Source organism: Zingiber officinale, chromosome 3B, assembly GCF_018446385.1.
Source record: "Zingiber officinale cultivar Zhangliang chromosome 3B, Zo_v1.1, whole genome shotgun sequence".
In the NCBI taxonomy this organism is placed as follows: Eukaryota; Viridiplantae; Streptophyta; class Magnoliopsida; order Zingiberales; family Zingiberaceae; genus Zingiber; species Zingiber officinale.
In genome coordinates, this window is record NC_055991.1 from 105,249,239 (window position 1) to 105,270,237 (window position 20,999).

The 20,999-nt window shown below is 36.2% G+C and overlaps 1 protein-coding gene across 3 annotated transcripts; it reads left to right on the plus strand.

Moving 5' to 3' along the window:
* Positions 1 to 1,143: 1,143 nt before the first annotated feature.
* On the plus strand, positions 1,144 to 9,807 carry LOC121967215. Of its 3 annotated transcripts, none has more exons than XR_006107679.1 (3): positions 1,144 to 2,286; positions 2,537 to 2,603; positions 9,718 to 9,807. XR_006107679.1 is itself a non-coding variant. In XM_042517305.1 (3 exons), exons 1-2 carry the CDS (start codon positions 1,343 to 1,345, stop codon positions 2,252 to 2,254), a joined length of 837 nt encoding a protein of 278 aa, XP_042373239.1. In that variant the 5' UTR covers positions 1,144 to 1,342; the 3' UTR covers positions 2,255 to 2,286; positions 2,537 to 2,765. The 3 variants fall into 3 exon arrangements, 2 of the variants coding, with proteins under 2 accessions (XP_042373239.1, XP_042373238.1); XM_042517305.1 differs by lacking the exon at positions 9,718 to 9,807 and having other exon boundaries at positions 1,144 to 1,643; positions 1,719 to 2,286; positions 2,537 to 2,765; XM_042517304.1 differs by lacking the exon at positions 9,718 to 9,807 and having other exon boundaries at positions 2,537 to 2,765.
* Positions 9,808 to 20,999: the final 11,192 nt, after the last annotated feature.

Genomic DNA, 20,999 nt, shown 5'->3' on the forward strand with positions numbered 1-20,999 from the left:
CTCATTTGAGTACTTGGTAAATTACTCAAATGCCATAAAGGATACCTAAATTTATCACTTATTTATCATAAAAGTTAAAAGATACCTAAATTTATCACTTATTTATCACTTTTGATTTTTCATAAAAGATACTTAACTTTATTTATTTTTCTGACTTACTCATTCAATATAAGGGCTTACTTTTATAATTTTTGTTAAAAAAACTGTAAAATTATTAAAAAAATAAATGATTATTTTTATCTTCATGATTAGTTTTATTTTATAAAATTAAAATTTCATTTACCAATGGGATGGCTAGTAAAGATTATATTTTTTTATAAATTTAAATCTATTTTTTAGTTGTAATATTTTTCTCTAATGTTAAATGTTTTATAAAATATTTTTTTTATTAATTTAAAAATAAATTTATTTTTTTTACGGCATGATTTTTTTATATTTCCAAATACTCTAAAATTATTTTTTATAAATTTAAAATTCAATATATTTTCATGGATATAATTACTTTTTATTTTTAAAATTTAAGACTTATTCTCTTAATCCGATCATGTTAATTTGTTTTTTAAGAATGAAATTAGCTAAATAATTGCATTTCCCATTAAATTAATTTTATAGAAATAATTTAAATAAGGGGAAACAAATCCTTTTAAGATGATTCTAAAAACTAAGAGCATTCGTTTGATTTTTTTTCCCTTTATTTGCTAAACTTAAATTATAAGACAAAGTCTTATGAATCTAATATTCCTCTTACTTGTTTAAAATAATAAAGAAATTAGTCCACATTTAAAAAAAAAAAGATTTAACGACCACTTTAATTTAAAAAATATATTTAGATAGTTTTTGCTCATTCAAATTTAATTAAATTTACCTAATTCAGAATCACAAAAGGTTAACTCTTAAAAAGTAAAAAATACATTTGAAATAATTTTAATCAAAATGGTTCAGTAATTCAAAGCAAATCATTTTAATTCAATATTTTTTAATCAAATAGTATTTTTATTCATAAAAATTATAATCTTAAAAATTTGGAAAAGGGCTTTTAATGAGCAATTAATGTTTTTTTTTTCAAATATTAAAATACAGTTACGAATTTGTTTATGGGGAAAAAAGACGTATAATTCTAGGGGAAACGGGTTGGCCCAGAGAGCCGTTTGATGAGAGAAGCCCAAACCCTAAATTAGAGTCGAAAAGGTCGGAGAAGAAAGGTTCATGAACTCAACCGCTTCTTCGATCTTGGGGAAGACGAAGAAGAAGCCCTAGTCCTTGGCATCGCGGGTTCGCACCTGATCTGTGTCCTCCGTTATTTTAGGGCTTCAACATCGTCGATCGTGATGACACGGCGGCCATGACGACGACGGCGGAGACGAAGAGGAACAACCCGCCCGCCGGGTGCGACGACGACATCTGCGGCGTTCGAGATACCTGGTTGCTCCACCACATTCGTCACCGTACCGTATTCCGCCGCCTCTGCACTAACTGCGTCCTTCGCTACCACCCTGGCTGCTTCTGCGCTTCCTGCTTTGATCTCCTCCTCGACGGAGGTGGCTGCCCTGTCGTCCGATGCTCCCGGTGCCCCTCCGTATCCCACGCAGCCTGCCTTCCCGACCCAGCTGGCCCCTTCTTCTGCTCCATCTGTTCCGATGCAGGTAGCTCTGCCACTTATTTCCCTCGCAGGGCGGAGAAATCGCTGGATATCAAGTTGGCTAAAGTTCTTCTTGCAGCCGCCCAGTTGGCGGCAGCATCAATGAGTCGAGCGGCATCGTCTGCCAAAGCAGATGCTGATAGAAAGGTGAAGGAAGCAGCGATTGCAAGGAAAAGAGCGAGGGAAGCACTTGAGAGGGTCACCTTTCTGTCCAAGTCTGAGAAGGAGAAGAAGAAAAGTGAAGCTGATCTAAATGCTTCATTGAGTTCTAAGCCTGAAGTTGTGGATCATAAGAAAAAGATGCCAAAGTTGAACAACACCGTAGCCACCATGGTAGCAAAGATTCCGAACAGGGAGAGGGATCGATGGATGAGGTTTCAGGAGCCGATTAGGGTGGTCCAGAAGCAAGTCCAGGTCAATGCAGAAGGTAAGAACAATCTGGATTTTATGGTTGAGATGCAAAGCCATGCAAAGAATGTTGAGGCAGAACGGAGATTGATCAGTGCGTCACATGCACCCAACGCTCTGGGTCAAATGGAGAGGGATGAAAGGGGAGCCCTCAAACGTTCTCAAGGTGGACATGTTAACGATGATGTAGTTGTTGGTATTTGCTGACAATTCTCCTAGGACTTGTGAATCAACTCAAGGTGAATATATTAGTATCTCTATGCTTCAATGTTCTACGTTATTATGACACCTCATAAAATTTTAGTTTTGATTGTCTTTATAGTTTATAGCTTTGACATAATCATTTCTTTCGAACTAGGGTTTGATTAGTAAGCCTCATAGTTTTTGGTCTTAGTATCAGAACATTGAGGGGTTTTCATGTGTTAGAAGGGTACTTCTGTTACCTCCTCCTTGAAGCGCTTGACATTGAATTGTTGTGAACTGGTGCAGATACACGAGGGACAAAGAGATACTATGAAGCTGTCAAAGCTAGTGACATACAATGAATCTGTCAAAGGTAGTCACTTAGTACCTATATTATGCAGTTTGAAGTTGATTGGTGGATTGTGTACTTTAGATAGCATGATTGATGTTCATTTGCTGTTATTGGAAATTGTTTAGCACATTTTGTCCGTACTTCAACTAATTTCTCTTCAATGAAATGTCTTTATTGTGTCTACTGCACCTTCATTATATGTGTAGTTTTGAACTGCCTACTTCTTGTTAAAAAAATTTTTTTCGTCTTTATTTTCACTTCGTATAATGTTCTAACTCTTATCTTTCCATTGATTAATGCCTAGACAAGCTTCATGGATGGATATCATACTTTTACTTGCTTTTCTTTTCTTTAAAGAACCTATTTAACATTCAAGATTTAATAATCTACAATAATATTCGTAATAAATACTTGGATATCAAACCATTTTCAACCTTCTTTTTTGGTGCTTTGTGGTACTATCTTTGATTGACACTTGCATATTCACTTTTAGATGTGGTACATTTTGAGATAGGGTTGTAAATGAACCAAATGTTTGTGAGTAAGTTTGGTGTTCGGCGAGCAAGTTTAGTGTTTGGTTTGGTAAGATCTTGTTTATGTTCATTCAATATGCACAAGGTAAATTAAATGAACAGCCTTGAACAACTCATTAAACTAAATGAACAAGCTTGATCACGTGTTTAATTTGTTAATGTTCAAAACAGAGTGTGAACTGTTTGTAAACAATGTTCATGATCAATGCCGACGAACAAAGTTTGTGAACCATTAATCAACAAATCTCTTATCAAACTTGTAAATAAAAAAAACTCTCAAAATGAGCTCACTAACTAACAAAACAAGGTTGAAAATATAAAAGTTTTAAAGAACCAAACAAGTTCTATTTGAAAGTTCAATAACATCTTAACAAACCAAGCTCAATCTTGTAAATAACTGAAGCCGAGTTTGAACAACTGTTTCAACGACTTGATTTATTTTAGGCTCGGCTCCGCTTAGCTACCCCTATCAGCCAAGTTTGAATAACACAAAATTCGGCTCGGCTTGATTACAACAATATGTAGATGAAAAATTGTATTGAAAATTTTAAAATATCCAACTTTTGATGCCAAATCACCAAGAATCAATCAATAAACTAAAGCAGAAGCATACCTGAATCCATCATGTTTAAATCTTTTAGATCTATATGTTTTCTTGGAGAGCCCTTTCTAACAATGAAATTCAAAAAGGAATTCGAACTTCACCTCATGATTGGGGGACTATAATCGGTTGACATAGATAATTTCATTGTTATTTTTTGGTATTTCTATTTTAGTCCATCATAAAATCAGAAATTATCCTTTAGTCTCTACACATTAAAGGCACACCTCCTATTAGTTACATTGAAGCCCATATGACCCAAAACCTTATTAGATCGCCTTTAATTGGGCCCACACTTATTTGGCAGTCCGTGATACATAATTATTCACATATAAACTTAGTTTTAAATAATGATTCAACAATCTCCCACCTTTCTATGCGCAATGTTATAAAATATTATTGACTATTCCATGCAACGAAAGGGAATAACCCAAATATCCCTATGTGTAAGTTTTAAGATATTCAAGTCGGTTGGCTTCAAATCTCCTTTTATTGGTTTGTTTTTCCTTTATACAGTTAACACAGATATCAAAATCTGTAAAATCTTAAGCACAAGTCTCTGTATTCACCTTTTAGAAATGTACCCAATCTCTTGTTCAATAATGCAACTGAATTCTTACAGGTTAATTTTCTTTTAGTGTCTCGTGAACTTGGTTAATTTTCTTTTAGTGTCTTGTGAACTTAATTGTAGGGATTCACTAAATGAAGCAATTGCATCCAATGAATAAAGATTATCAGAATTTGATAAAGAACCAGAATGAACCAAACCAGGATCAACCAAATTGAAATCACAATTTGAATTTTCTATTGTCAAATGAACAAGAAAAACAAGATTTGTCCAGAGTAGAAATGAAAAAAATAAATTCAGTCGAAAACATGGTACAATAAATGTTTCATCCAAATCTAAATAAAATCCAATCATTAACACTAATCTTAATTTTCATATTGTCTCAACTGAAACATCTTACCATTGTCCACATTGATGAATCTTTTAGCGTGATTTGGCTTTCTACAATTCAAGCAACCTTGCATAGTCCCACCAGTTGTTGCACCAGAATCTATCCACTATATGTGTTGGGGAACTGAAGTTAAAGTAACCTCAGAACAAACTAAAATAAGAAGCATACCTTTCTTAGTATGCCAAGTGTGAGAATTGGTGCGATGCTTCTTGGATGCTCTTCAACACCACAAAAGTAACAACCACACCCTCCCACTCAATTTCTTTTGTTGTTTCCTTTGGGAGTGTTGCATGTGAGGCTTCCTTACTTTTTTTTCCTTTTCTTTCCTTTGTCTTTTGAGGCTGAAGCCAAACGAGCACTTTCTATCTTATCTTACTAAAACCTTTCCTCTTTTTAAATATAGTATGATATGAGCTCATTTAGGGACCAAGTCTCTTTTTGACATTTTGTAGCTTAACTTAAATTTAAAGATGATATATCTGATGCACGAACAAGTCCTCAGAGAGGCCAAGCTGTGAATGAGACATTTCCATAATGAACTCCTTATATTACCTTTACTTTTATTACTTATTGAAATTAGATTTGCCAAGAGTGTACTAATTCAACCTTTTGAGTATTGGCAAATCTTTTTTCAATATCTTTAAGGAAATCTTTAGCCGTAGTAATGTCATTTGACATTGTGCCCCTAAAAGTAGTTCATTCAAATATTTAGCATAAATCATAATTATAAGATTACACATATAGCATTCACCTTTCTGTCCAAGTTTGAGACGGAGAAGAAGAAATCTATAGGGGTATTAAACTAATGATTAAGGAAAAGAGTAATAATTGAAACTAATTGAAAAAAGATTAAGGAAAGAGATCACAGTGACTGAAAATTAATTTGGGTTCATGTTTAGAAGGTCAACAATAAAAGCTATACATTTTCAACTAATTGAAAAGTATTGTGTTAAAAATAAGATTTACACATGGTATTCATTAACTTAGAAAAAGCTTATAATTGAATCCCAAGAGAAATTATATGGAGAATTCTAGAAAGAGAAGTGTTAGTGTAACATATATTGAACTAATTAAGGATATATATGAGGATGTAACGACTAGAGTGAAGACTTAGGTGGATTAACTAAATCATTTCTAATAAAGATAGGATTACATCAAGGACAAGCTCTAAGTCCCTATCTTTTTACGCTAATTATGGACGAACTCATTGGACACATTCAATACACAGTATTGTAGTGTATGTTATTGTTTTGGTAGATGAGACACGTGAATGAGTAAATACTAAACTCTAAGATCTTGGCGGAAAATACTAGAAGTGAAAGGTTTTAGGCTTAGTAGAGTAAAGACGGAATATATGAAATTTAAGTTTAGCAATATTAGATGCAATGAGATAATTGTTAGGATAGGAGATGACGAGTTATTTGGAACGGAGAACTTTAAGTATTTATAATCATTTTTGCAAAATGATAGAGAAATTGAGAGAGATGTCTTATATAGAATACAAGCACGATGGTTGAAATGGAAGAAAGCGGTGAGTGTTGTATGTGATCGTAAAGTACCTCTAAAACTTAAAAGAAAGTTCTACAAAATGGCGATTAGACTTGCTATATTATATGATACTAAATATTGTGTTATGACTCGAGCATATAAGCAAAAGATGAGAGTTTTAGAGATGAAGATGTTAAGGTGGATGTGTGGACTTACGAGGAGGGACAAAATAAGAAATGAGAACATTAGAGAGAAAATAGGAGTTGCATCTATTGAGGGAAAACTTCGAGAGACACGTTTAAGATGATATGAACATATACTTCATGATCAATAAATGATCCAGGCGATATGAAACAATGACAAATACACACATCAAATGAGGAAGATCAAAAAAGATTTGTTTAGCAACAATAAAATAAGATAAAGTTTATTTAAGTATAGATAATGATATAGTAGGGTATAGAGCTTAATGACGTAAAATGATTGATATAGTTGACCTTAGATAGTGGGATAAAGCTTGGTTGTTATTGTATGATGCGCTAAAATAGAAATACTAAAAGATAACAATGAAATTATATATATGATGTTGTTATTTGGCAAAAGGTCATATGCGGGCCACGGGCGCCTCTACAAGGCCGACCCACAGCCATCTGTTAAGAGGTAAATCATGAAACTAAGTAGGCCACCACATGGGAGGGTATTTCTCCCTTGTTTCGCCGGGAATCGATCCTGGCTTGATTTGACAATTCTATCACGTGATGACCAACTCAGCCAAGCCCGGGGGCTATATGATGCGGTTATTGTCTCTAGATCTTCTTGTATTTTTTAAATCCCATTATCAGAAATAGATCCCAGGAGAAACTAAAGGACACTCCAGAAAACGTGTAGATTTGGAAGATTAGCCATACATTCTTGGAGATCTAAACATCATCGATTTAGGTATGCGTCCGTTTTAGTTTATTGATTGATTCTTGGTGATTTGGTACAAAAGTTTCTAGAATATTTTAATACTTTTTATAAAGTTCCCCCCTACAATAAGAGCCAAAAACAAAATACCTGATGGGGACTAAACCTGTAATTGGCATAGTTATTATTTATCTCTAACAACTCATAACACATACTATTAACTCTAATAACTATATATATATATATATATATATATATATATATATATAACCCTAAGGACCTCATCGTGCACACCCCATGCAAACCTCAAATATTTTTTCTATGTAAAAATTTTTTTTGCTTAATACTATAACTCAACCCCTAAATCCTAAAGGTAAAATTTTATTGTCATAACCAAAAACTTAAAAAAAAAACAAAAAAAAAACAAATGTAGTGAGGCACTGACGTAAGTCTAGAAGTACGGTCCAGAGCATAAAAAGATTATATATATATATATATAATTATATATATATATATTCTGTTATGTTATGCCACCCTTATGCGCCTTTGCTGCATAATTGTGGGGGACGTTTGACATGGCAGTTGGGGTGGACCCCAGTGTTGCGCCCCCTCTCTCAATCGCATAACGGAGGCGCGGAAGGGGGCATGCAACATAATGTTGTTATATATTAAGGTTCTAAAATTCGCTAGACGCTAATCGATTCTAGACCAACGCCTAAGCCACCTAGGCGCCATTAGGCGGATTCCACGGTATCAACATAAATTACATAATTAATCTCTTGATTAGTTAATTGTAATAACCTAAAAAGATCTTTAAGAATAAATTCAGTAACTTTGAAAGCTATGTGATTTAATTATCTGATTCATCTTATCCACCATTTTTTCCATAATTTTATTAAACCTTCGATATTTAACAAGTAAAAGACCACTACTCCAACTTCAATTGAATACATAAATCACTTTGAAATTTATTTTTATCGCAAACTTCAATATTATCAGTAAAAAAAATAACAGAACAACAAGATACTTAAACATAAACATATTTTCTTTTCATTAAGCAAAAAAAAAAACAGAAATGGCAAACTCACGTATACATGCAAGTATCAAAATTAAAACAAATTACCTTTTAACTTCAATATTCATTGTGAGTGTATGATGAAATAACGTTCCAAAGGATGAGGTTTTGGCCAACCTTCAATTTAATCCCTTCCAAGTCACTTAGTTGAGGAAAGATCAGACAACAAATTTTTTTTCAAATCGATCTCTCTGGCCTTTTAACTCTCTGATTTCTTCAAAATGTGACCTTCATCATTAACTCTGATTTCTTCAGCTCTGGATACAGGGAAACCAACAAATTGATTTTCTTGTTGGACCAAAGTTTAGGGCTTATAAAGCATAAGTCCAACATAAAAAAAAGGCTACATTTTAGTTTTGTTTTAATTAGATTTAAAATTTAAAAGCCTAAACTAAAAAAAATTCATGAAAACCCTGCATTATTTACGCGGCGCCTAAATGATTTGTGATTCGATCAATTAGTCGGGCACCTAGGGCCACCTAATCCCGCCTCGACGCAAAGGTCGCCTAGGCTGGCCGACTAGCATGTTTTCAGTACAACTGGCTGGCGCCTAGCGTCTAGGCGGTTGCCTAGATCGATTTTTAGAACACTATATATATATATATATATATATATATAATGGCCAGTATACAAATTACCATTCTAGAAACTTTATGGCGAGGGCAAACAAAAAAAATTTAACAAGATTTGGGAAAGAAAGAAATAAGTCATTGTATTTTAATGTATCCATTTTACTATGCTGGATGAGCTATCATACTCATGGATCAAGCCTCAAAACAAGGCTCGACCTCTACTTCTGTATTGTCTACATTAGTGTAACTTAAACTGACTGGATTACCAGTTGATTTGGCAAAACAAATGTAGCAGTTAAGATAAAGCATAACATTTAAATTGTCATACCATCATGTCTAGTATAAAAAACATAATTCTAGCTACTCTAGTTTTTGTTGCTTGAAGATAATTTGTTTTCAGTATCAATTGTGTGTAGTTGTTGTTGTCGACTTATTTGAATTTCTTCTTGCAAGAACGCTACATTGATGTCTATGGAAAGCCATTTCAAGTGAGGATTTCCTTTTATTTGAAATGATCACATTTATTAAATATTGGTCTGAAGTTTAGTTTAGTTTTATTGTTTGCCTTATTGGCTCAGGATTGTTCTTTTGCCACTGGCCAACTTTATCAGGTGGCTGGCCAGTTTTAAAGAAAACAAATATTATCCTTGTCTAATCGCTGGCTGCTTCTCACGATCAATTTTTCATTTTCTGCATGCATTGTTCCTATTGAGCTTGTAAACAGCAAGTATTCGCATTTCTGGAGACATTTACTTCATTCTGTGTTCCAATGGCTGTCTATGAAATGCTAACTTGCCTCTTTTACAAAACAGAAACTGGTCGATCGCTGACTAGTTATGAATTCATTGCATGATACATTTGTTTATGTAACACAGATCACCAAAGTATGCTTATGGAGTTGATTGGTTTTTTTTAATTAGTTGAGGAAATAAAGATTTTGTTTGATGTTATTTCCCAAATGATTCTTTCCTTGCTGTCTGAAAGAGCAGTTGTGTTTACAGCCAATGACTCCAGTGGCGAAAGGGGATGTTCTCACCCTCAGCCTCTCCACGCCTGCCCAAGGCATTCAGAAACGAGATAATTCATGGCCCTCGAGTGATATTTTTTTAGACGAGAAATTTTATTTCCTAAGGAATTGTCTCATAGATTCGAGCCATACTCTTTTTGTGATAATTTATCAATAATTTATCATCCAAGATCAACTTGATTATGTCCACTCTATGATCCGCACGGTTCGACCCGTAGCATATAAAATATATATAATTTCAAAGCTTGCCGATTGAGAGGGAAAGGACAACAGGGATAAAAAATTAAAAAAAATTATCTTATGTTGCTCATCTTGTGTGTACCAAATAAATAAATAAATAAATATATTATTTATATTCTTTTTTTTTTTAGTGTATATTGATCTATATGTTCATTAGATTTAAAGTAAGTTGGTTATTTTCCTGGCTGTCTTCTTGGGAAGTTGAGGGTTTGTAATTATGAAATTTTACTATTGATTTACCATGTTTATTTTTATAGATTATGGATTCTTTTGGTTGTAGTGTTTGTGGGGTAATATTTAGATCTAGGTTAAGATTCCAGTCTAATCCAACAAGTAAGTCAGATGAAAAGTCTTTGGATTTGATGAAATAAATTTCTCTTGTCGTGAGGGTTTCTATTATATTATTAATTTGTACTTTAAAAATGTTGTTTATGCTAGTCATTGTTTTTCCGAGAAAGATTATGTCTATTTGAATATTATGTTTCTGAAAATCACCATATCCCCTGGCTTGAATAGAAATTTTAATATGGTCAATAAAGTTTAAAATAGTCATATTAAAATTGGGATAAAAATACGTAATTCCTAGATTACTATTCATATCTACTTTTATAAGTCCAATAACCGCTTTGTCATTGTCAGAGAACCTTGAGTCATATAGTAGTAAAAAGACTTTAGCTCCTATGTTTTTTCGAGTAAGTCCTCTGAGGCCAAACACAATAAGTCCTAGGTGAATATAGTTATGTTTTCTTTGTAAGAGTAGTCTAGCTGATTCTTCATTCATAAGGTTAAATCTTTCTTCTCCCCCATCTAGTAGGTGTAATAGTTGGGTTCTATGATGTCTATAAAGTGAAGTGGAAACGGATAACAACCCTTGATGATATAATCGTTTTAGGTTTAGTGTATTTAATTGTTCATTAGAGAAAGTGTCTAAGTTTTGGTCTATATCTATAAGTTCTTCTAATTGATAGGTAGCCTGAGTACTTGTAGATTTTCTGGATATCATAGAGAGATTCTTTTGAGGTCTTAGTGTATGTGAGGAACTAGAAAAACTTTCAACTTGTGTTTTAGTTTATAGAGCCATTAGAAGGTGAATCTTATATTTTTAAGAATTTATATGTGGTAGGTGGGTGTTTAGTAATAGTTTTTCCTAGGAAAAGTTTACTAAGATCTTTATTTATATTTTTTAATATTTGCTTCAGATCCTATGTCTGAGTGTTTTTATGTATGTGATTTTCCAAAGTAAGAATTTGATTTTCTAAGACTGTAAGTCTATAATGCAAAGAAGTAAGTAAGGCTAGGATCATGTTATTCTGTTGTACTAGAATTTGGTCTCCTTGGCTTACTAAGGCAGAATTGCTATAGCCTATGTCTTTGGATTTAGCAAATTGTTGGGAGTACTCTAAAGCTTCCTCATAATGAGAATTAGAAAATTTGAGCTTGTTCATAAACTAATCCGAAGAGAATCTTAAGGCTCTGATACCATTTATACTCTTTTTTTTTTAGGGTCTTCTAGGTCTTCTAGTGAGCCTCACCTGTAAAAGAACTATAAGAAAACCAAATGCCCCGGCTATGTAGGATGATGGCTGCTTAATATCCTTCCTGAGCCAGCACAAGTTTTATTTTGGTTTACTTTCTTTTACGGTTACTGTTCACCTTTAAGTTACTTAGATAAGGACTGAAAAAGATCTGGAAGAGAGAAATGAAATAAGAGTACGTTTTATTAAGCCAGGTATTTTACAGATGCATACATGTTTTAAACAACAGAACTATCATACATGGTTTAAACAGCAGAACTATCTTACAGATCGACAAGCAAACTTAAGGAAACTTAAGTAAACTCTTACATACTGAAACAGAAATAATTAAAAGACATTACATACTGAAATTGACTTATTTTACATACTTACAGACAGAAACGAAGGGCTTTGAGAGGGAACTCGAGAGGGAGGTTGAGAGAGTGTGAGGAGGCAAAGAGGGAGAGAAAGTTGTGCGTAGTGGATGTCTTGGGAGGTAGAGGAAGATGACCTTTTATAAGCAAGAGTGGAGAGATGTCTTCGGGAGGAAGGAAACATTTGCTTGGCAGTGAAGGAAAGCATCTTGGAAAGTAAGACAGGTGGAAGGAAGGTGTTGTTTAGGGTTAAAGGAAGACTTCTGCAAAAGAGACGGGTGGAAAGTAGTATTGGTTTTAGCGGTGGCACTGGTGGAGGTGACATTGTTGAGTAGTGGTGACACTGTTGAGTACTGTTGTTGTTGCAGTGGTGGCACTGTTGAGTACGATAGTTGTCATTCTTAGCTGTCCATCATATTATCAATGTTGTCTTTGTAGGACCGTTGAGCCAGCTAGAAGGGGGGGAGTTGAATAGCCCTAAAAAAATTAAATAAAGACCCTTCTCGAACTTTCAACAGAACACTTACAGAATAATAAAGTAAACAGAAAATAGAAAAAGAAAGGCTCACAAAGAGTTGACTTGGTTACAACCTGGGAGATTGTTAATCCAAGGAAGGTGTCGTACTATTATCTCCTTCTGGCGGAGAAGCCTTTTTACAGCAGTGAAGCGCACAACTAGAGAAGCTAAACTAGAGAGAACGTACAAGTGTTGTTACAATGAGTTGTTCTGAATTGATTCAAAGCTTCTGGATCAAGGCTATATTTATAGCCTTGGTCGGGGCACCTGGAAGGGTTCCGGGAGCCCTGGGGGGATAAATTTTATCCCCCAACGTTCAGATCGAGTCAAAGCTCGATCCGGTCAAAAACTCAGGTCCGAGCGCTCGGAAGGGTTCCGGGCGCCCCGGACCCCAAAAGTCAACTCTGGTTCACTTTTATCCAGGACCTCTGCTTCGCTTCAGTCCCGCCTCGGTCCGGGTCTTCCGCTCCGGATCCACTTACTTGGGTGATCTCTGCTATCTGGAATAGGGCTCACCCGAACCCAACTTCCGGTCTTCTAGAGCAGGCTTCCCTCCGGCTTCTCGTCCCTCAGAATCGCTGCGTGTTTCCTTCTCGTCCGCCGGCGTACTCATCCGCAGTATTCGTCCCTCGGACGCACCGCGTGCCGTCCTTCTCGCTAGCTGCGTCTCTTGCTCCCCGAGTAATCTTCCGCTTCGGCTTTCGTCCCTCGGAACCACCGCACGCTTCCTTCTCGTCCACCGGGGTACTCTTCCGCAGCACCTCATCCCTCGGACTGCCGTCCTTCTTGCTAGCTGCGTCTTCTGCTCGACTACCTGTATTTCTAAGCTCCTGCACACTTAGACACAAGGTTAGAAACAAACAGGACCTAACTTAACTTGTTGATCACACCAAAACAACCTTGAGATTCCAAGAATCCCTTTTTGGTGTGATCAACCCAAGTTAAGCTAGGGTTAAAATAGACATTAAATAACATTAAGTAAATTAACTTAATTTGCAATTTAAGTGCAAAAAGATAGAAAGATAAAAAAAAAAAATTAAATCTATCTACCTCCCCCTAGACTAATAATTTCCCTTCTCCCCCTTTGATCACAAAAAAATGGGGTTCTAAAAAAAACAATCTAAGGGTTAAAAATTTAGTAAATTTGAAAAAAATATGTAAAAGAAATTCTAAGTTAAAAAAAAACAATTCTAAGTAAAGTTTTGAAAATTTGACTTAGGTAATTTTTAAAAAAAATTCTAAGTAATTTGAGCATAAATTTCTAATTTTAGAAAATCTTTTAAAGATTATTTTTGAAAGAAATTTTTCTAACTTAATCATTTGAGAATTTTTTTAAAAAATTTCTAAGTAAAAAAAATGACTTAGTAAATTTCTAAAAAAAAATGTTTTGAATAACCTTTTTAAAGCATTAATTAATTCTTGCATTAATGGTTTATTTCGGCGGGTGGATGCTTGGTCCGGTCATCGCGTTGCTTCGTTCGACGGTTAGTCCTTCAAAAGCGCCTCGGCTCTGATACCATCCCCTTCGTATTTCGGCGGGTGGATGCTTGGTCCGGCCATCGCGTTGCTTCGTTCGGCGGTTAGTCCTCTTGAAGCGCCTCGGCTCTGATACCACTTGTAGGACCGTTGGGCCGGCAAGAAGGGGGGGTTGAATAGCCCTAAAAAAATTAAACAAAGACCCTTCTTGAACTTTCAACAGAACACTTGCAGAATAATAAAGTAAACAGAAAATAGAAAAAGAAAGGCTCACAAAGAATTGACTTGGTTACAACCGGGGAGATTGTTAATCCAAGGAAGGTGTCGTAATATTATCTCCTTCTGGTGGAGAAGCCTTTTTACAGGAGTGAAGCGCACAACTAGAGAAGCTAAACTAGAGAGAGCGTACAAGTGTTGTTACAATGAGTTGTTCTGAATTGATTCAAAGCTTCTGAACCAAAGCTATATTTATAGCCTTGGTCAGGGCGCCTGGAAGGGTTCCAGGCGCCATGGGGGGATAAATTTTATCCCCCAATGTTCAGATCGAGTCAAAGCTCGATCCAGTCAAAAACTCAGGTCCGGGCCCCCCGGTCAACTCCGGGCGCCCCAGACCCCAAAAGTCAACTCTGGTTGACTTTTTCGTCTGGGACCTCTGCTTTGCTTCAGTCCCGCCTCGGTCCGGGTCTTCCACTCCGGATCTGCTTACTTGAGTAATCTCTGCTATCCGGAATAGGGCTCACCCGAACCCAACTTCTGGTCTTCTCGAGCAGGCTTCCCTCCGGCTTCTCGTCCCTCGGAATCGTTGCGTGTTTCCTTCTCGTCCGCCGGCGTACTCATCCCAGTCTTCATCCCTCGGACGCACCGCGTGCCGTCCTTCTCGCTAGCTGCGTCTCTTGCTCCCCGAGCAATTTTCCGCTCCGGCTTTCGTCCCTCGGAACCACCGCACGCTTCCTTCTCGTCCACCGGGGTACTCTTCCGCAGCACCTCTTCCCTCGGACTGCCGTCCTTCTCGCTAGCTGCGTCTTTCGTTTGACTACCTGTGTTCCTAAGCTCCTGCACACTTAGACACAAGGTTAGAAACAAACATGACCTAACTTAACTTGTTGATCACACCAAAACAACCTTGGGGTTCCAAGAATCTCCCCCTTTTTGGTGTGATCAACCCAAGTTAAGATAGGGTTAAAATAGACATTAAATAACATTAAGTAAATTAACTTAATTTGTAATTTAAGTGCAAAAAGATAGAAAGATAAAAAAAAAAATTAAATCTATCTACCTCCCCCTAGACTAATATTTTCCCTTCTCCTCCTTTGATCACAAAAAAATGGAGTTAAAAAAAAAACAATCTAAGGGTTAAAAATTTAGTAAATTTTAAAAAAAATATGTAAAATAAATTCTAAGTTAAAAAAAAACAATTCTAAGTAAAGTTTTGAAAATATGACATAGGCAATTTTAAAAAAAAAATTAAGTAATTTGAGCATAAATTTCTAATTTTAGAAAATCTTTTAAAGATTATTTTTGAAAGAAAATTTTCTAACTTAATTATTTGAGAATTTTTTTAAAAAATTTCTAAGTAAAAAAAAATGACTTAGTCAATTTTTTTTTTTTAAAAAATTTAAGTAAGTAAATTTCTAAAAAAAATATTTTGAATAACCTTTTTAAAGCATTAATTAATTCTTGCATTAATGCTTTATTTCAGCGGGTGGATGCTTGGTCCGGCCATCGCGTTGCTTCGTTCAGCGGTTAGTCCTCCTGAAGCGCCTCCGCTCTGATACCATCCCCTTCGTATTTCGACGGGTGGATGCTTGGTCCGGTCATCGCGTTGCTTCGTTCGGCGGTTAGTCCTCCTGAAGTGCCTCAGCTCTGATACCACTTGTAGGACCGTTGGGCCGGCTAGAAGGGGGGTTGAATAGCCCTAAAAAAATTAAACAAAGACCTTTCTTGAACTTTCAACAGAACACTTACAGAATAATAAAGTAAACAGAAAACAGAAAAAGAAAGGCTCACAAAGAGTTGACTTGGTTACAACCGGGGAGATTGTTAATCCAAGGAAGGTGTCGTACTATTATCTCCTTCTGGCGGAGAAGCCTTTTTACAGCAGTGAAGCGCACAACTAGAGAAGCTAAACTAGAGAGAGCGTACAAGTGTTGTTACAATGAGTTGTTCTGAATTGATTCAAAGCTTCTGGACCAAGGCTATATTTATAACCTTGGTCGGGGTGCCTGGAAGGGTTCCAGGCACCCTGGGGGGATAAATTTTATCCCCCAACGTTCAGATCAAGTCAAAGCTCGATCCGGTCAAAAACTCAGGTCCGGGCGCCCGGAAGGGTTCCGGGCGCCCCGGAGGGGTCCGGGCACCCCGGTCAACTCCGGGCGCCCCGGACCCCAAAAGTCAACTATGGTTGACTTTTTCGTCTGGGACCTCTACTTCGCTTCAGTCCCGCCTTGGTCCGGGTCTTCCGCTCCCGTCTCTTCTTCCGCTCCCGTCTCTGTTATCCGGAATAGGGCTCACCCGAACCCAACTTCCGGTCTTCTTGAGCAGGCTTCCCTCTGGCTTCTCGTCCCTCGGAATCGCTGCGTGTTTCCTTCTCGTCCACCGACGTACTCATCCGTAGTCTTTGTCCCTCGGACGCACCGCTTGCCGTCCTTCTCGCTAGCTGCGTCTCTTGCTCCCCGAGCAATCTTCCGCTCCGGCTTTCGTCCCTCGGAACCACCGCACGCTTCCTTCTCGTCCACCGGGGTACTCTTCCGCAGCACCTCGTCCCTCGGACTGTCGTCCTTCTCGCTAGCTACGTCTTCCGCTCGACTACCTGTGTTCCTAAGCTCCTGCACACTTAGACACAAGGTTAGAAACAAACAGGACCTAACTTAACTTGTTGATCACACCAAAACAACCTTGGGGTTCCAACAGTCTTCACCGGGGTTGAGTCTAAAGATGGTGCTTGTGAGCTGGAAGTTTGGTTTGGTGCTCTGTGTCTGGCTAAGGCAGCTCGATAGACTCTAGCTGAAAAGGCGGAACTTGATAACCTCTTGTTACTCATTCTCTCTGTCTTCTTCTGGTAATATTGAAACAAAGTAGTATGTTGTGTAGTAAAGTGAAAAAGGGAAAAACCTGGTACCCATATCTTTTGGCCAATAAATTTTTTCAGTGAATGATTCTCCAACCAGGAGATAAGTATTAGGATCTTCAAGTCTGTCCCAGCCCCAATGCGTCCCTTGGACTGAAGCTCTCCAGTGTTTGAGTTGGTCGGAAAAGGAGGGAGGAGCTTCCCAATCATAGTCTGGGTCTGTAGGATAGTATGTAGCTCGGCTTGGTAACCACCAATTTCATTTACGTCAATTTTAACTAAATGTCAGGCTAGCTCGATTTTGAGATCCAACCATTCTGGAGTACTGTCAAATGTGCATACTACAAACGTTTCTTCTTCTTACAAAGCAGTAGAAATAACAGTACCAAGTTTTTTTGGGAAATCTTTAACTGAATCTGGGTATGAATCCATAATTTATGTAAGAGACAGTAGTCAAGAAGAGTAAAAGGGGTAATTTGTCTCCCTTTGTAAGCCGTAGTAATGTAGGATTCATAATCCATGTTAGCTCTTCTAAAAGCATAGAGAAGATGACATTGACATCCATATTTATCTTATTCTATACAAGATGGTCCTTTCTTTTGGCATTTAAGTTTTGGGCTGAACTCAGCTTCATATACAATAGTCATTCCTTCAGGAGGTGTTTTGTGAAAAGCTTTTAGGGTTTCACATAATTCGATGAACATTATAAAGTAGATTTTTCAACCAGACTGCGAACATAAGTATGAATGTCCTCGGGAATAGTATTTAGGAAGCCTGCTAGGCGCATCTCAGATGTTATTTGTAAAGTGTAGTCTTATTTTGTTCTTTAAGTTGAGCCAAAGTTAGGTATTCTGGTCTGATAGGAGTAGTGGTGTGTTTTGTTGAAGGCTCTGTCAGGCTATTCTCAGGAGTATGTTGTACAACTTGAGCATAAGTAAAAGTATTTGTATTAGGGCTAGTAGCTTGTATTGGTGTTGTTTGTAGAGTTGTACTAACAAAGAAATGTGGTCCTAGATGGGCTCTGGCTGCTGTAAAAGCCTTTTCAAGTGAATAATAGCCTTTAAAGTATGGATGTTCTAGGTTTTGAATGGCTAAGTTGGTTTCTTCCCACGTAGAGTATACCCCTGCCTGGAGTCCTGAAAAGACTACGTAACAAGAAAATTTCTTTCATGTTGGTTTCTGGATAGTAGTAAGAAAATAGTTAGAAAGAGCGTTTATTACTGTAATTTTATGTCCAGAGCTTCCTGGAAGTGTAGGGATATGCCAAATATTGTCAATAAGACAATTTTGGATGTGGTCAAGTCTGTCTCTGCCAACAAAGTGAAAATGATCTTCTAGTTGTGTGAATAGTTGTAAATCTTGAGTGCTAAAACGCATAGTTTTGGTGGAAAAAGTACGAACTTTCCTTGGTCTGCCCATCCTATAAGTAGTAAGGACTAAATAAATAAAATGTTAATGTAACAATCTTGATAATGTATATGCTAAAGAATTATTAACCCCTTTAATATGTTCCCATTGTATCTTAAGTCCTTTATTGATTATGGTATCTATAAATTTTAACCAACGCTTTGTACTGAGGCCTTTTCTGACTGATTTAGTTTGTTGACCATATTTGACTATGGCTTCGTAGTCTATTCTAATAAGGATTTCTGGTTTGTTACAAATAAATAGTCTAAAAGCTTCTAAGCGATAAATAACAGTTAAAATTTCATAATCTAATGATGTCAAGTGTCCTTTTTCGTGGTATTTTCTAGAGGCATAATGACATAAGGCTTCTGTTGATTTAGGTTCATATTTGGAAGTTTTTGGGATATAAGATACCACCCCAACCAGTCTCACAGTCATCTGTTTCAATAATTAAATAATCTGAGTCAAGAGGTAAAGTTAACTTAGGGATAGTTTTAACCAGTTGTTTGATTTGCTGAACTAAAGCAATATCTTGTTGGTTGAAATATTTTTGTCCAGTCAAAGATGTCTTATTGTATAAAGGTCCACTAATTTTTCCTATATCTTTTAGATAGGGTCTTGCATAATTTAGAAGACCTAGAAATGCTCTTAAAGTCTTAGTATCTTCCATTTTGTCTGGAAAGACCATAATTTTAGCTGAAATATGAGGTTGTAAGGTGATTTGTCCTTGGCCTATTTCAACCCCTAAGAATTCAACATGTGTGACAACTAGTTTCATTTCTTTCGTGAAATAATCAAACAATGTTTTTCAAATAGATTGAAGATTGTGTGTAAATGAGCATAGTATTCTTGTTTAGTTTTGGAAAAGACTAAAATATCGTCTATGTAGACACAGGTGAAGTGAGCAGCATTTCTAAAAATATCATCCATTTTTCATTGAAATATTTGAGGAGCTGTTTTAAGACCAAAAGGCATAACAAGCCACTTAAAGTGGCTTTCAGGACAGGAAAAAGCTGTCCATTCTATAGAGTCTAGGTGCATCCTTACCTGCCAGAAACCTGATTTCATATCGAACTTTGAGTACCATTTAGAATGTTGTATTTTATTCAGAAGTTGGTCTTTATCTCGTATTTTGTAGTCATCCTCCTGGCAGTTATCATTTAGCCTTTTATAATTAAATAACATTCGGGATTGACCTCGTTTTTGCTCGGCTCCTTTATCTACTATAAAAGTGTAGTAATTGTTGAATATGTGTTTTGCATCTTCAGTTTCCCAGTTTGTGTATCTTAAGTCTTGAGCCTTAATAGTTAGGTCAGGGTTAATGATTGCTAATTTACAATAAATTTTATCCCGCTCCCAGTATTTAGTTGGGTTGTCGCTAATAATTTCTAGTTTTTCTAGTCGGGAGATAAGAGAATCTATATCTGGCTGATGAGCGTTGATAGTCTAAAGCAATTGTTTAGAGAGAAGTAAATCATTAGGAATATCCCAGAAGGAAAGATCATTTAGTAGGCTTGTCCAGCCAAGTAAGTCTAGTTTTCCTGATATTCAGAAAAGGCAAGGTCACAGGATGACATGAGAGGTGTTTGTTTGCATGTCCCTTTTATAGTACACTGGCAAGTAATGTCCGTAGACTGGGTTCGGGTTTTTGTTGTCGGTGATAAAGCTGCTAAAGACTTAACTACAAAGGGGTAATCTGACACAATAGGTGCAACTATTGGATTAGAGAAGAATAGAGCATAATCTTTTGTAAGTAAAAAGACCCTGTCTGGAGATATGAGAAAATTTAGTCCCAGGATAAGGTGGATATTCTAATGTAGTAACGGTTTAACCCATAATTTGGAGAGAGTTTGGGGAGCACTATAGGTACCATAGTTATTATAAAATTTTATATGTATGTTTGTGACAAATTGGGTACTAGTAAGTTGCTGGCCATCAAAATGTGTACTAATTAAAGGTTGTGATGAAGTTTTGATCAAAATTTTAGGTAAAATAGACAGAAGTGTAGCCTCATCTATAGTAGAATTAGTGGCTCCACTATCTAAGAAGGCTTGTAATGTAAATTCATGGCCATGTATATTTACTAAGCATTTTACCCTAACATCAAGAGTTCTATTTGTATTACAAATACTAGGGGTTTTTATAAAAACCAAGTCAATGTTTGGTGAATTTATTATTTGTAAACTTTTACCCTTGTTAGGTGGTGGCAACTCCTGTGATATCAGTTCTTCTATTTGGTTTGTTATTATATCCATATGAGTTTCTAGTTGGTTTATTCTGGTTTCTAACGTTGATACTGTTGTTTCTAAAAGGATATTTCTAGTACTGCTTTTAGTGGGCTGTGTTATTGGGATTAGAACATTAAAATAGTTCTGAAGACAAAGATTACAAGCATGTTTTTTACAATTTATACAGGTACCTCTTTTATCAATGGCTGGATAATAACTACACCAATAGCAAGGTATATTATCTGTTCCTGTTTTTAATTTCCAATCAAGTGTACAATTAGAGTCGCTTAAATTTGTAGTTAGTTGTGTAAGCATTAAATTTGTATTTATAAGAGGAAAGTCATCCCATAATTCTTGTTCTAGGTTTATTGATTTGTAGTCAAAGTCTGTATAATATGGAGGTTGTAGGAATGAATTTACTAGACTATAGTCT